The sequence below is a fragment of the Zosterops lateralis genome, assembly GCF_965231275.1.
Source record: "Zosterops lateralis genome assembly, chromosome: 5".
NCBI classification, from domain to species: domain Eukaryota; kingdom Metazoa; phylum Chordata; class Aves; order Passeriformes; family Zosteropidae; genus Zosterops; species Zosterops lateralis.
In genome coordinates this window covers 55,689,570-55,704,902 of record NC_139766.1, presented here as the reverse complement: position 1 = coordinate 55,704,902, position 15,333 = coordinate 55,689,570, and the positions used below count along the sequence as shown (strand labels likewise).

General features: G+C 42.0%; 1 protein-coding gene across 15 annotated transcripts in view; it reads left to right on the top strand.

The window, feature by feature from the left end:
* The window catches only part of ADGRL3 (adhesion G protein-coupled receptor L3), a 491,337-nt gene that overhangs the window by 270,766 nt on the left and 205,238 nt on the right, over positions 1-15,333 (top strand). For all 15 annotated transcript variants that reach the window (XM_083862079.1, XM_083862080.1, XM_083862078.1 and 12 more), the window contains one exon: positions 11,496-11,605. In XM_083862079.1, coding sequence (XP_083718205.1) covers positions 11,496-11,605 — 110 coding nt within the window. The remainder of the gene's footprint in view (positions 1-11,495; positions 11,606-15,333) is intronic.

Below are 15,333 nucleotides of genomic sequence, written 5' to 3'. Positions count from 1 at the left end.
GAATAGACCATGTTGCTGTGGTGTCCAGTAGGTCTCCTGAGATAACAGGGCAGGTATCAGAGGCTGGGGTCCTCTCCACCCTGGTGACAGCTGGCAGAGAGAGCTAGAACACCCCAAGGAGCATTAATGCATGAAAATATCTTCCATCTTCTTATCCTTCAAATGCAGGCAGGAGGAATGTGATAGTGGGAGCTGTGCTCTCTTGGGAAACCCCATTGACAAATCTGAGGGCTTTGCATGGCAGAAACAGTGCAGCTCCCTGTCATAAAATGGAGAATTTTATTTGCTTTTATTAAGTAACAGAAACTTAATTAAGTTTCTCCTGAATGTAATAAAACAATACAGCTGAATGTAGATCAGTCCCAAGTAATTGTTTCACTGCTTTAGCAGCTGTTTAACTAATGCTTCAGTGTTAAATAGGAATACTGATATTTTATTCCTTTTTTTTTTTTTCTGTTAGAAGGGGCTAAGTGGTCTCTTTCTCAGGGGACTGTGAAGTTAGCCTTGGCCCTTTGAACCTAATTAATCAGTGGCGAGGCTCTTCCAGGGCTGGCTGTGGAATGCTCTTTAATTGCTCACTTGTGCAGTCATTTGTTTTGTTTAACCTGCGACGGATTAAACTCGGTTATAAAGGTCCTTGCTTCTGTTATAGAACAACTCCAGCCATGCCACAGCAGGCTCTGTGCTTGATTCCCGACCCCCCCGGGGATGGAGCAGGGGGACTTAGGGGAACATCACTCCCTGCTCCCCCTCTCCACTCTGCCTGGACACACTGGCATTTTTGTGGGTCCCCCCATCACCTCCAGTGAGTTTCCCAGGGTGTGCTCTTGGCAAAGGGAGCATCATTAGCTGTTAATATAATCCAAGAATTCTCCAGATATCTCCCTTGCTTTCTTTCATTAAATGTGAAACTTTAGAGACAGAAACTTTAATGATTTTCTGTGTGTGTGCGTGTGTGTAATCCTGTATGCTCTGCTGGGATCCCTCTGGCATCCCATGTCTCTGAACAGCTGTCAAGAAGCTCAGATTCTTTTCCAAATTGCCAGTCTCCAAAAATATTTCCTTCTCTTCTCAAGTATGGAATTTCGCCCTTGAGTCAGAGAGTCTGTGCAAAGTAATAGCAGGTTTCAGTGACAAAGCTGCCCAAAACATCAGGGCCAGAAATAAAATCTTTTAAACCAGTTGGGGTGGTGACCAGGACTGTGAATTTCCAGGCTACAATGAGACTCTGCTTTCTCTTCCAGCCCAAGTGAATTGTTTTGAGACATTGTGTTTCTTGTAATGCCTGCCATTAACATTCAAAAGAAAGCTAGATCATTTTAACATGTTTCAAAAAGGGATGTTAAAATTTATCTTCCTTTTTATTAGATCCACTGCAGCAAGGCACCCAGTGGCTTTAGAAATGTAAGTAATGAAAAGCAGAGAACAAATGTTAACTATAGAAATGATTTATGGAGACATCTGATGAATTTATCCTGCATCTTTACCCTTTCATCCATCTCCCTGGACTTCAGCTAGTGTGTCTGAGCAGCATCAGTCACATATTTTAAAGCTGACTTGCCAGAGACATGCTCCGTGCTCTGGAATGTGGATTTCCCAGTTTTTGCCCCACCTAAGGCTCACATACAATCCTGTACAGGCTTAATTGTTTTTTGTTGTTTTTTTTTTTTTCCTCCTATGGAACTCTCTGGATTGGATTACCAAAGTAGGCACTCTGTGGCACAGCCTGCTGCCTTGAAAAATGCTTAATAGCTGTCAGCTTCATCTGCTCCCCATGAGAATTGAGGAGTCCCAGGCCATGCTTGAACAGCTGTGCCTTTTTGTAGCTCCTCTAGGAAGAACCGAGCTCTTTGGAGGAATCCAGCCCTGGCAGGAGGCAGAGGCTTTCTGGAAAACTTGGCCTTTGAGTTTAGCTTCCCCAAAGGAAACTGTCTTACGTACAGCAAGTTTAATTCTTTAATTCTCAGGCGGGCTCTCTATTATGAAATAGTGAATCCTCTACTAACAAAGTATTTTCCACATCGTCACAAAGAAGACTTGAGGTTTTGCAGAAGCCCTGTTCCTCTGTTCCTACCAGCAGTTGTCCTGCAGATGTTCAGAGGCCCTTTTCCTATCAGACTTTTTCTCAAAGAAGTTTTTTTTTTTTTGCCAAATCTCTGGTTTTTAAACATGTGTTTTAAAGTCACATAAGGTGTGTAATAAACAAGTAGTGTCCCTTTCAGGATGGTGACCAGAGGGTGAGGAAGGAGAAGAGCTGATGGGTGTATATAGCTGATAAGGGATGGATGGATGTGCTGAAAACTGCCCTGGGGAAGGACAAGTGTGGGAGGAATGGGGGGCTGAGAGGGTGGAGGTGCGTGATCAGACTTTGCCCAGCCTAGTGCTGAGCACAGTGTAAGAAGCTCTCTCTGGAGCTGCTGGACATCTGTTTTTAAAAATGCTTCCTTCCATCCCTTCCTGTGTTGCCTCATGCGGCCACAAAATGTTCAGTGCTATGTTTAGACATTTTGAGCAACTTCACAACAGCAGTTTCAATACATTTGATGTTTGGCTTTTTTTCTTTCCCCTTACCGTTTGTTTCTGAATATGCTTTGGTTGGGCAATGCGGAGCTGGGAAGCGTATGAAGGTTTTGTGACACTGTGATTTCTCTGGAGCTTAAAATCAAAGTGCAGGCTGCCTTTATTCAAGCTTTGGGCTGAAGATCAAAGAGGCAGCATTGGTTGTGTTGGAATAAAATAAAAAAAGAATTCACTTTTGAATATTGAATAACATACTTAGTTCATTTCAGGATTATTTTTTGAGAAAATTTGTTTTATTTCTGATTATTATTTGTCTTACTTTAATGCCTGAGGCCCAGAGAGGGCCAAGTCTCCTTTGCACGAGGTGCTGTACAAAATCAAGGACCATGAACAGATTCTGTATCAATAGCACATGATGTGGCAGGCTGTTGGAGGCTGTTTCTTTACTCACTAATATTATCATTTTGTCTGAACTGCTTTAGCCATGGTGCTAAAATTACAACCTGTCACATGTTGATCCTGTGTTTCATTTGGTCAGGAAGAGCTTACTGTACCCTGCTGCCTTCCCTCTCTCTGCCCCCACCAAGAGGCTGAGGGCCAATTGCCACCTTAACCAAAATCTGTGGACATTTTCTTAAAAATCACATCACTATGATGCTATTGGCAGTAGCTATGAAGAGAGATGTTGCTCTGGGTTATAGAAGCAGAACTGCCTTGTGTGCCTTTGGTTCACTCTTTAGTTCATCAGGGAATTGCCCAGCCTTGACCTTCTGTGCTGTTTGGACGTGTTCATTTTTGTTTCATTCAGTTATTATGTCAAATTTGAGATGGAGTGCAGTACAAATTATTTTGGCCCCAAACCTTTCTTTAACCCTATTTGCAGAGGTGAAAGGCTAATATGTTAAATCTAGCAGCCCATGCATACAGATTACTTCAGCCCCTTTAGAGACAGTATTCTCTGATTTCAGTTTTATCTTTTGCAGGAACTGTTGAGTGGCTGGGATGGGGGCACTGGGTGGTGGCAGCAGTGACATGACAATTAGCAAAGAGGGATGTGGTGAAAGTAGTACAGCATTTTCCTTGAAAACAGGATGGAATATTTATTTATCATTTTTTGTTACTATATTTAAAACACTTCTAAATGTTCATGTTCAAATTTGCTTTCTGCTCAGCCAGTGCTGAGCAGCAGGTTTGTACCTCACAGTGCTACAGGCTGCAGTACCTTGGTGTCAGGCAGAGCATTGCTCCCTGTGCTGCAGGGAGGGTCTGAATACATTTCAGAGCTGTTGTAGAGAAAATAACCCATTTCAACTTGCTCTGGCTATCCCAGCTCTGGCTAGCTGCACTAAAGAAGAAAAAATGGGCTTTACCTCCCATTGACTTGTGTTAAAACGGCAATGAAGACAAAGTAATGTGGAGTGCCAGCTGAAATTCAGCCCAGATCTCTCTTAGCCTTTAATGTGACCTCCTAGCCCAAATTAAAACCCAGATTGTTTTCTGTTCACAGTTATTTAACTAGTGTTAAGTCTGGCTAAACTGATGAGCCTTTTATTGGTTGGTTTATTTTAGGTGTTTGCTCTCCTCTCCAGATACCCCAACAGTGTTTTGTAAAGTGGTTTTTTATTAGGCTGCTACAGAAGTTTATGGAGTTGGAAAAACTGGAGTACCTGTAAAAGGGCAGATGTAGTTCTTTAAAAGATGAGCTTTACAGTTTTAAGGCCTGGCTGGTGTGGTGTTTAGCCTTGAGGACCATCCAGTAATGTTAGCCTGCATTGCAAACCTGGCCTTGCTTGTGTCCTCATCTCCCTGCAGCTGCAGCAACACTCTGGCTGCTTGAGATGTGCTCAGTGCAGATCTGTTTTCCATGCTGCCCCAAAGTTTTTGTCCAAGTACGCCCAATGACTTGGGCAGATTGTTTTGTCATTCTTGCTTTAAGGATGAGAGTCTCTTTCAGCAGGCTTGTGTTCAGGTTTCCTGTAGCTGCAGGAGTGCTACAGGCTCGCCTATTGCCCTACACATTCATTGCCTTTGGGGATTCCACCTCCTCTCCTCTGTGCTAATTGCAAGGAAATGGGGCAAAAGAGATCCAAGGAAGCTAGAAAATGTAAGAGACATGATGAAGCACAGAGGAAAAAGCTTTTGTTGCATGGGAGAGCTCTCTTTTGGAGGTTGATGATGAATCACATAATCCCCACTGGCACGTCCTGCCCTAGACCTCAGATTACTGGCCTGGGGAGCCCCTGGCAGCTGAGCAGATACACCATGTTCAGGGGTACACCAAATTTTTATTAAAAACTCCTAAATCTTGTGAATTTGCTATTAAATGCCTCTTGTTAAATTTTAAGAGCCTTATCAATTAGTTGAAACAGTGCAATTAACTTTTTGGGGTTTTAATATGTAAAACTGGTATTTAATTTATTTCCAGGACCAGTTTTTCTTCTTGCTCCCAGGCTTTCCATAACATATCAAGATAGTCCCTTTAGTGACCTTTGCAGCTTATATTTGGTTTGTCTTTGCAAGATTTTTCTGAGGTGGTTTGGAGGCTTGTTTTCCTTCAATTTTCCTTTGTTGAGTATAAAATAATAACAAGGGGAATGAAATAGGTTGGAGCTGTAGAAAGAGGACTCCTTTTCCCATCAAACTTTGTAAGATTTTGCAATAACCATAGCAGTTTAAATGTATCTCGGTGGCATATCTGCACAGAGACACTCGGTGAGGCTGCAATTAGAGTGCTCTGCCTCATCCTGTATTAGTTTGATCACATAAGAAGCAGCCTATCTGACAGCTCCAGCACCTGGATAATTAAAACCCGTCAATAAAACAACAAAATGCACTGTGTAGTGGGACTCGTCTGTGCTAGCATTAAACACCGCAGATAATTATATCGCAGCAGAGGTTGGAAAGCCAGCCACTCAGTGCTCTGAAAGATCAATAAAAAGGCCCATTCATAATGAAAAAAATGCTAGAGAAACTGGATTTTCATCTCCCTGTCATTAGATGCTTTGCTTTTAAGGTTTTGCAGAGGCAGAAAAAGATTCTGTTGAGGAATTCTTTGTTTCTGGAAGCTTAACAGGTGGAGGATTTAGTTTTGCTTTTGTGCAGCACATTACTGAAAGCAAATGTGCTGAACCCAAGTATTTTCTCGAGGTTTACAGTTCTGTTCTCCACTCTCCACTGCCTCCCTTCTCTGCTTGCCTTTCCACCCCCCCGCCCCTTATTTCCAACCCATCATGTGAGCTCTACTTTTTAGTGATGCTTCTGTTTGCTTCCTTTTTATTTTCTCCAGGGCATTTTTTTTTCCTCTTGGATCTTCCTAAAGGGCTGATTTGGAAATATCATATATTGACAGGGGAGAACACACTCTTGGCTGACTTATTTGCTGTGACAGTCTCTTTCTTAAAGCACTCAACCAGAGAGGAGATTTTTGCGTTCTAGGGAAGGAAAAGGATGTCTTGTAGCATTGCCATGAAGGATAATGAATTAAGTCTGTCTGTTACTGTAAAACCATTAGAAAAGCATAATAGACCTTGAGAAAGAGGCTTAGATATTGATGTCTTGGCTATATTAGCGTGCCTGGGCACACGATGGCTGCCTTGTCTTTGCAGAAAAAAATGAAGTCTGTGTAAAGTAGGTGTTTCAGCTGAGGGCAGAGAGAAAGAGCGCCTTGTTTTTTTGGCAGCCATTGCTCATGAAACACAGGCGAGTGATTTGGTTGGCACACGTGGGCATTTAGAATCCCTTGTTGGAAGCTACTGTAGGTGGAGGGTAGCACCAGCTATGAGCAGGATGTGTTAGCAGAGTATGGGCTGGATATGGCAGCTCAGTACGTGCTGTACAAATCTGAGTTCGTGGATGTGAAATTTTCTGATCTTCAGGGTATTTAACATCCTAGTTTGGATTCTGACAATCTTGGATTCAGAGGAGGCAGGTGGCTTCCCCATTTGTAGTAGTTTCTTCTGTGCCATGTTCACAGGAGCTTCTGGTGCAGGAATTGTTGCTTCATCTCTGAAGGGCTTGTCCCTGGAGGATAAGGTGAAGGAGGGTGTGTTGGGATGAAATCGATGTTTGAGCCTCTAGGCTTTTTGTGGAGCTGTGCCTGGATTCTGGTTGCTCTTCTCCTGATGCCCCTAGCATGACAGGTGCCTTCCTCTGTGGTTTAGGCACCTGTTTTTATTGTCTGCTCCCCTCCTGTATGGAGGGTTGAAGGACTTGCTGGTATTTCACCTGCGATGATTAATGCTGAAAGGCTTTTGTTCGGGATTGATCTTTTATTTTATGCTGCCTTTGCATTTTTGTGCTGGCAAACATATTGCCCCAGACATGTCTAGCCTGATGTTGTTGACATATCTATGCTTTAAAAGTTTCTGGAAAGCCTGAAAATGAACTGCCAAACTATTATTTTTTTCCCTTTCTTTGTCACTTGCTAAATTTATTAACAATGTCAGCATTGAAAAAAAATAAAGATATCACAGCAGGAATAAGCAGCTGTTTATGTCTAAAGTGTTTCTGCTTCACTATCACAAGATGACCTTGTCACTTAAAAATCATAAAAATATTTTCAGGGAGAAGAAATGGAAGTTTGCTGAAGGGGAATGAAGTTTTGGTGTTGTTTTTAGTTAAAATCTGAACAGAGAGTTGTAAGTAGAATTAAGCCCTGCAGCTGGTCCTGAACTCAAATGTTTCCTTAAGTCCAAATGCTATAAATGCAAAACAAATGACATGAAATACTATTCCTGTTTTACATTAAAACTCCTGAAAGTCGACTTCCACTGGAACTGGGAGAAGTTCTTCAAAAATAATCCATGTTTTCTGTTCCTGTTAGTGTATTTGTTACATTGGATTGACACCTTGCTTCTAGGTTAAATGCTTTTCCAAATATCCATGTAGAAGGACAAAATGGGTGTCTTAAGAAGTAAGAATAAATGCAGTTGGAAAGAATGCATAAGGAATCCCCCTCTTTTTTTTTTTTTTTTTTTTTTTTTTTTTTTTTTTTGTCTCTTTTTTTTTGTCTTTTTTGGTTTGTTGTTTTTTTGTTTTTTTAATCATGCAACTGCAACAATTTACACTTTTCCCAGTAGGGTGATTTTTCCTTTCCAAAACATATATGTGAATAACGTGAACTTATGTTTAGATGATGGATGCTTAATGGCTGCCAGGTACCTCGGACTGACTTTTAGGAGGGTTTGGAGGATTCCCTTTTCCTGAACATACAGGAGCAGACAGGAATTCGTGTCTCAAGTCGGGCTGAAAATGCTGATCTTGTGTTTTGCTTTGGTTTCTGGTGTCTTGGTTGATCTCGCTGAGCTGTATGGACACTCTTGGTTCAGGGAAAGTGTCCACAAATCCCAGCAGCAATTATGGAGGTGGCTCAAGACATGGAGAGGGTGTTTGAGAAGCAGTGTCTTTACTCATGTGCCCACCTTGCACTTCAGGGCATGACAGGGAAAGGTGGATGATGGCAGGTAGAAATAAGGACTGCAAAATAAAACCAACACACACACAAAAAGATGGCTATAAGTTTCTTGTCAGATTTCATAATAAACAGCAATAAGGTGAACTAAAACCACTTGAGAGGCTACTCTCCTGTGTCTCCAGAACATTTGCCGTTAAAATGCTGAACAAACTAATAAAATGGAAGCTGGTTTTGTTTTAATAACATAAGATTGTCTATGTGGTCCCCTACATTCCCAGAGTCCTCTCACAGTTCTCTTGTTTGCTTGGCATCAGAACGTATGGAGAATGAGGAAATACCCCAAGAGGCCAGGAATTGCTTGGAAAAGTTGTGGCTTGAGGGCAATGATAGGGAAAGAAAAGTGGTTTTGTTTGAAGGGGCTGATGAATCAGTGCTAGAAATAAGAGGTGCTTGTGTAAAGGCAGTAATAAGAGATATAGATGGGTGTGAAAAAGGTGACTGCAGTTTTCTGGGGTACAGTTATGCTAAAGCCAGCAATGCAAGCAGTTCCTACACTATTGGAGAAGAATCCAGTGTGATGCAGAGCTGCTGTTCCTACTGTAGAGCTAAGGGAGCTGGGTGGTGTTTCTGTGATTGCCCAGTAGAGGAGACAGATTCATACCTACCAGCTTCATACCAGCTGGTGCAGTGCTGGTTCTCACTGCAAACTGTACCTCTAGAAGCTGGCAAAGATCTTCCTCCAAGAAAAGAGAGAAAAATTAAAAGAAGAAAGAAGAGGGGAGCGGAGTGGGGTGGGTAGTAGCAGACAGAAAAAACCCAAGAATTAACAAAAAGATCCTTGCTTCATTTACTGGAAAGGTCAATACCCAGCACTGAGCCTCACAGCTTGCAGGAGTTTGGAACAAGCATTGCCAAGACCCAGGTGCCAAGAAATCCCAAGATTCCATGTAAAATCCTGTGATTTACAAGGAAGAACTCATGGCCTGGTTTGCTGGAAATGGAGTATGGCATGAATACATTATGGTTTTTCTCCCTGTCATTTTCAAGGCTACAGATTCTTCATCTTTTACACATCTCCTTTCCTGTGTCACTTTTTACATGTCACTTAGTGTCACCTGGGCCTTTAATCTGTCTGGAAAGAAATACGACAAAGCTGAAGGGACTAAGAAAAGGGATAAAATGCATGAGCAAAAGCAGAGCAACCAGAGCTTTAATGATGAGTGTTTTTTACCTCTTTCTCCCCTTAAAATTTCCATAGCCCGATGTCTGACAGTAATAGTTCATTTAACAGGCATTAGGTTTTTTCCTATGGTTTTTAGTGTAAATTGCCCTCATCCCTTAAGTGTGCTGGAATGAGAAATCTGCCTGTTTCATCCTGGGATGATAAAAGGAAGCTCAAAATGCCAAGTACCACATGCAGTTTTGCTGTCCATAGGAAAGGAGTGTGAAAAAGAGAAGAGGTTGAGTTCTTCTGGATTTCAGTTGGGGATTTTTGCTTTTGTGGGTTTTTTGTTTGTTTGTTTTTTGTGTTTTTTTTTCATATGAACCCTTTTTTAGTTAATTTTGTAAGGTACTGACACAACGTAGTATTTGAGATTTTATCTGAGAGCTTTTTATTTGGTTTTCTGTTTTTCCTCCCCAAGGTGGTAGTGATAATTTGATCTCACCTTTTTTAAAAGTTCCTGTGTTTGGTAGGCTTTGCCATCCACCATTCCAGGAATGTGTAGGCGGGCTTCAGGATGTCCTAGAGTTGGGGGGAAAAGTTTTTGCATTTCTGTGCATTCTGCACTCCCCATTCAATCCCTTCTATCATAAGGCTTCTTGTAGTCTCTTTGGTGATACTGCAGGCTAGCATGCATTTGAGGAGGTTAATACCCTGTTGTTCACAGACAACTTTATAGGTAGCATGCTTTTGCTCCTGGTTTTTGTACCCAAGTTCTTGAATTAAAAAAAAAAAGGGGGGGGCACAAGGGAATGCTTGACCATTCAAAGCAAACGCTTCCTTGCAAACAGAACACAACACAGATGGACCCTAAATGTGCTTGTTCCTCCTCCCACCTCCAATTCATCATAATTCTAGATCTTTACTCGTGATTTTGAAAGGTGTCTTTGATCAATTGCTGTTATTCTGTGTAATGTGGCCAGTGTTGTCCCTTCAGCCAGGAGGACTATTGATTAGACCAGTGAAATTGTTTTTTGAAAGGCACATTGAGCCCAGTAAAGGATTTTTGTTGAAAGTGAAATTTTGGATGATGTTCAAAGCCTCTCCTGGAAAACTGCCCACTTGCATGGTCCAAGCTACCTGTGATATCCCAGCATGATTGAGGACAGTTATCTTTTTTGTTAAGAAAATTGTTTTTCTGTCTATATAATAAAACTAGTCACTTGCTGTGATAACTGCTGTCTTTCAGCTAGAAAGCACGAGAATGTCCCAGCCCTCTGGATTATCTGGTATCCAGCAAAACAGCCTGATGAGCAAGCATATCAGCTCTTATTATTCTTTCCATAAAATAAAGGAAATTATGGAGCTTAAGGCAGTTGCTAATGAATCAATTTTAATTTATAGGCTCAAATAAAATCCGTATTAAGGCTGACAAACTGTAGCCTCAGGTAAACACTAAGTATTTCCACTGCAGACCTAAATGGATTCTGTGCTGCATGTCACAGCTTCTGCCAGAAGAGCAGGAGGGTCAGCGGTCCCATTTCACATCAGAGGAGGCATCTTTAGAATCCTAAAGAAAATAAATGCAGTGGTCTACCCTTAGGAGGTCTCTTTCTGGCATGCAAAAGCAGAAAAATCAAAGACTAATAATATTTTTTTTTCTTTAAACAAAGAAGCAGAAGTTTTTTTCTCTATAGAATCACTGTGTGCTAAATATTTTTGCATCACAAATTGTACATTAGAGGTGCTTGTCCCGTGAAATCAGAGGTAAATGTGGGTTTCTACACATGCTCAAGTCAGTCACTCATGGACCTGTATATGCCTCAGGAAGAGCATCTTGCAGAACCCAACCTCTGTGTGCATGCTCTAAAGCTGAAAGATGCTCACTGCATCAAGTTTCCCTAACAGGCCTTGTATGAAAAACATTATTTTGGTTTTAAGACAGCTTATTTGGTGATTTTTTTTTTCTCCTGCCCAAGTGTTGCTGTTTCTACTCTTTGCTTTGGCTTAAGCAAAGATAAATACAAGATAACTGGTTTTGTGGGAACACTTTACAAAAATGTTGCAAAACAGTGTTTTGTCATCTATAAAACATACAGTGATTACTTTTTGCCACCTTTGTTGGTTTAGTCCTTGCATTTTGTTTGGTGAGGATGCTGGTATTAAAGAATTATCTCCTGGAGGGGAAGGGTTGTGCCACCATGCCTCTTCTCTTTAGATAATAAGCTGATGAACACGGTGGTGTTTGCCATCAGCCTCTGCGTGCTCACTGCTGAGCTTTCCCAGCTCATGCTGAAGTCCTGACTCCTGCATCTTTTTGACACTGGAGGGGCCACTCAGTTTCTTGATGCATCCTTCTATCTGGTCTATTTCCTGACTCTTCTCTTTGTTGCTTTCCAGATGCAGTAATCGGACCCAGTGTGCGGTTGTTGCCGGCCCCGATGTGTTTCCAGACCCGTGCCCTGGAACGTACAAGTACCTGGAAGTGCAGTACGAGTGTGTCCCTTACAGTATGTATCTTGATATGTTTGCACTTGTTTGTTCAGTAGAGATTTATTGTGGAGATTGGGCCAGCCTTGAGCTTGTCTCTTCTTGCTCAAGGGCAAGTAAAGCAGACCACAAGCATCATATGAGACTGAGCTGATAAGATATGAAGAATGGTTCTCTGTGTCAGGTTTGTGCTTAGGTTAAAAATATCCTAATAATGTCCTGTGTTGTACAGCATAACAGTGATATATCATCTTTTGGAAAACACTTGGGAAACCCCATTAGAGAAAGCAGACCAGAGGAATGAAGCACTATTGCTAGCTTACAGCTTCTCTTTACAGAGGTTTATGCTTGTACTCATACAGCAGCGTACTTCAACTGACCTATGTTCATGTAATTGGTGGCATTTGATAAGTGCCTTAAATACAGTATTGTATCACCAAGGAGGTAGGAAGCTATTGTTTTGGGTAATTTGATGTGTGATGGTGGAAAAATACTACTTTATAAGTTTCCAAAGTTATGAAGGCAAATTACAGGCAACCCATTTAGACTGAATTTTTGAGGGTAGAAAGCCAGTCATCTCAGAGGACAGCAATATGTGCCAAGTGGGAAATTCAGAGCTACAGGAAGTTGTGTACCTCAGAATTTACTTTCCATAAAAACCAAATTTGTTACATGCAGTTAAGGCCCTACTGCCAAAAAGGAGGTATCTGAGAAAGGAAGTAGCAATGATAATACAAGAAGTGCACTTTTTATTAGCAGTTGTTGGGAGCTGAAAGGTGAATAACAGTGCCACTTCCAGGTTTTCTGTTTGAGCAGGCCAAAGCTTATTATAGCACACCTCTCAAAACAACAAAGCAGCTATGGGAATGTATGCTTTCAACCCACAGTGTCATATTGAGAGAGCAGAAGGAGGCATCCATTTGCTGAAATCCAGAGTTTGGCTCAAGGAATAAGACCATCTTTGTTTCCTCAAGCATGGGCTGCAGGAGAGCAGGCGTGGCTGAGCCATGACAGGCACCCTGTCCAGCCCCTGGGGTGGTCTCCATCCCTCACCTGCCTGCTGCCACAGTCTGGAAAGACTGTGGGGTGTTTGGCTTCTGTGAAATTCCAAGACCACCTCTCTGAGTAAAAGGGACATCTCTGTTGAGGGACTTGGATACTCTGCTGGCAGGGGGCTCAGTGTGCCCATATTTGATTTTTCTAAACAAAACTGTGAAGCTTCTAAATGCAGCAATGGAATACTCTTTATGGAGTGAGCTCTTAAACCCATGGAAAGATTGATATCAAGGCTTAGGGTCTGCTCTATCAAGCAGAATATATTCCAAATTATAGTTTGGAGTTATTCCACTCTAAATGAGGCTTTTCATTTCAGAGGCAACACTGTGCATGGAAAGGGTTAGGGAAGATTGGTTTCAACTTATCACAGCAGGTTGTATTTCCTTGTGATTTATGATTTGCATGAAGATATGCTGTTCCCTCCAGAGACTGGGCTGGTAAAGTAATAGTCATTACCTGGTACCCCTCCACAGCCTTTGTTGCACATAAAACAAAGAAGAATAGTGGTGCCTTGTGAGAAAGGCAATATGTCAGTATTGCACCCCGAGGTGTTAATTGGCCCTGTGTACAAGATGTAGAATAACTCTTGTGAGAGGTTGCTCGGTAGCAAATGTACAGTAGGGACTGAGTATTTTTTTAATGATGTGAATGTAGGGAGGAAAAAGATGACAACTGACACCCTGCCTTTGCAATTAAGGTAGGAGCTTTGATGACTGTTTCCTCCACTTCTTTATGAATCAAATATAGTGCCTCTTCAAGTAGAGTTAGGGGGGAAAGACAAAGGGTGAGCATATGATGAAATAGAATCCAGTTTTCTGAGGTTGTTGTGTGTTACCTAGGAAATTTTGGGTCAAATCTTAGTATGTTGTTTCTCAGTGTAACACCAGGGAAATAGGTTGTGTTTAGGCCAACTGTCCCTTCATGTGCCGACATGGAGTGGGAAACCTAGGGTTCCATTTTATTCTTCTCCTACCTCAGTCCCTGCCTGGCTTTGTTACTGCCTTTATTTCTTCCCTCAGAATGGTCAGATTAACTTTGAAGGTGTTCCCAGCCTGGGCCCCCATGAGTGTTCCATAAGTGAAAGCCATCCAAGTGATGGGGAAGGTGTCAGCTCTGGGCAAGTAGGTCAGCAAAGTCCTGGCTGGACCAAAGCCACGCCTGGTGGATCAAATCTGTTCCTCCTTTTATGCTCTGTTATTGTCAGAGGTCAGTTCTTGTCACTGAACCCACATGCCTCAGCCCCTGTGCAGCCAGCCTTTGGTGAGTGGTGGGGTCTGCCATATGGCCATCTCCTAAAGGAACACCTCAGTTGCATAATAAAGGAATTAATATTTCAGCAGGCAGTTGTACTTGTGTGCAATTCCAGCTTGCCTTTGTCTGGTTGGATGGGTTACTCCTCACAGTTTCAAATCATTCTTTATGGACAGAGAGTGGATTTACCCGAGTGTTGGCTGAGCAGCAGAAGGGAGGGTGTGTGCATCTCAAGAGGAGAGGGTTTGGGAGTCATCTTTAACAGATGTTGCTAGGACTGACCTTAGGCACTTGTGCTCAGTGTAGTGCTAGTGTATGTGCTCCCCCAAAGAAAAAATATGGAAGATTTAAAACTCCAATTGTTAGTCTGCTTCTCTTGAGATTTTATTATTTATTTATTAACTCTTCCTCCACCACTAGCTCATATCGTTTTCTATATGAGGAGAGGAAAGCATCCCCCTCTCCTCTCAGATGAGGGAAATCCAAATGTCCTCCAACTTCAGTAGCTCATATATTGTAACATGTCCTTTGCATTACCCCACACACCACATTCCTGTGTGTTCACTAGAGATACCCCTGACAAGGAGAGTTTTATGAGGCTGCAGTTACTCTCAACATGTGGACAAGATGAGAGATGATTATGCAGATAGGTCAGTCCTCATCCTGTAGTTGCTTTATCTGGTACCAGCAGCCTTCTACTAGAATGGGCAGTCATTCCAGGACATCTGGACTTCATAGGTTGCCCTCTGACAATGAAAAGCAAGTAAAAAGCAGGTGATATCAGCAGGTAAAAAGATAGCAGGCATAATTTGTCAGGCTTCAGTGGCATCGGTTGTCCTATTTTTCTGGTATCGGAAAAAAAATCATCAAAGTAATTTTGTCTTTCTCAAAGCAGGCCTTAGCATGTGGCACATATTTCTCTAATGCCTGCTTTTCATACTGCCCTTGTCCTTCTCAAATACTTAAATTACTACTCCAGTTTTCTTAAATTGAATTTTCTTTTAATAATTACTGACCAAGAGAGTTTTTCCATGGTTTTTAATTGAACATGTACCACCACTGCAAACCTGCAGTCTGCCATTGCCAGAGATTAAGACGTGTTTCATTGTGGAGGGGTGACTGAAACTGTATTTAAGCAGTTTTGTGCTGTGTGTTAGTATGAGGAACCTGACATGGTGAGGGTCCTCTTGATCCAGTACTCTGCTGTTTCCTACTGCATTCCTTCCCTCTCCCTTTACAGATCAGAGTTAAATGGGTAATGGGAACAGCGCTGGTGGAGGTGGTTTTGTAAAGCTACGTCAACACTCTCATTGCAGAAACACCTCACTATCATCTTCTGGTGCTTGTACAATACTGTTGTCATGGTGCCAGTACATCTAGGAGTGTAATTTTTTTTATTTCACCTTTGTAATATGCTAAGGGCCTTCCAGTTTTACTCATG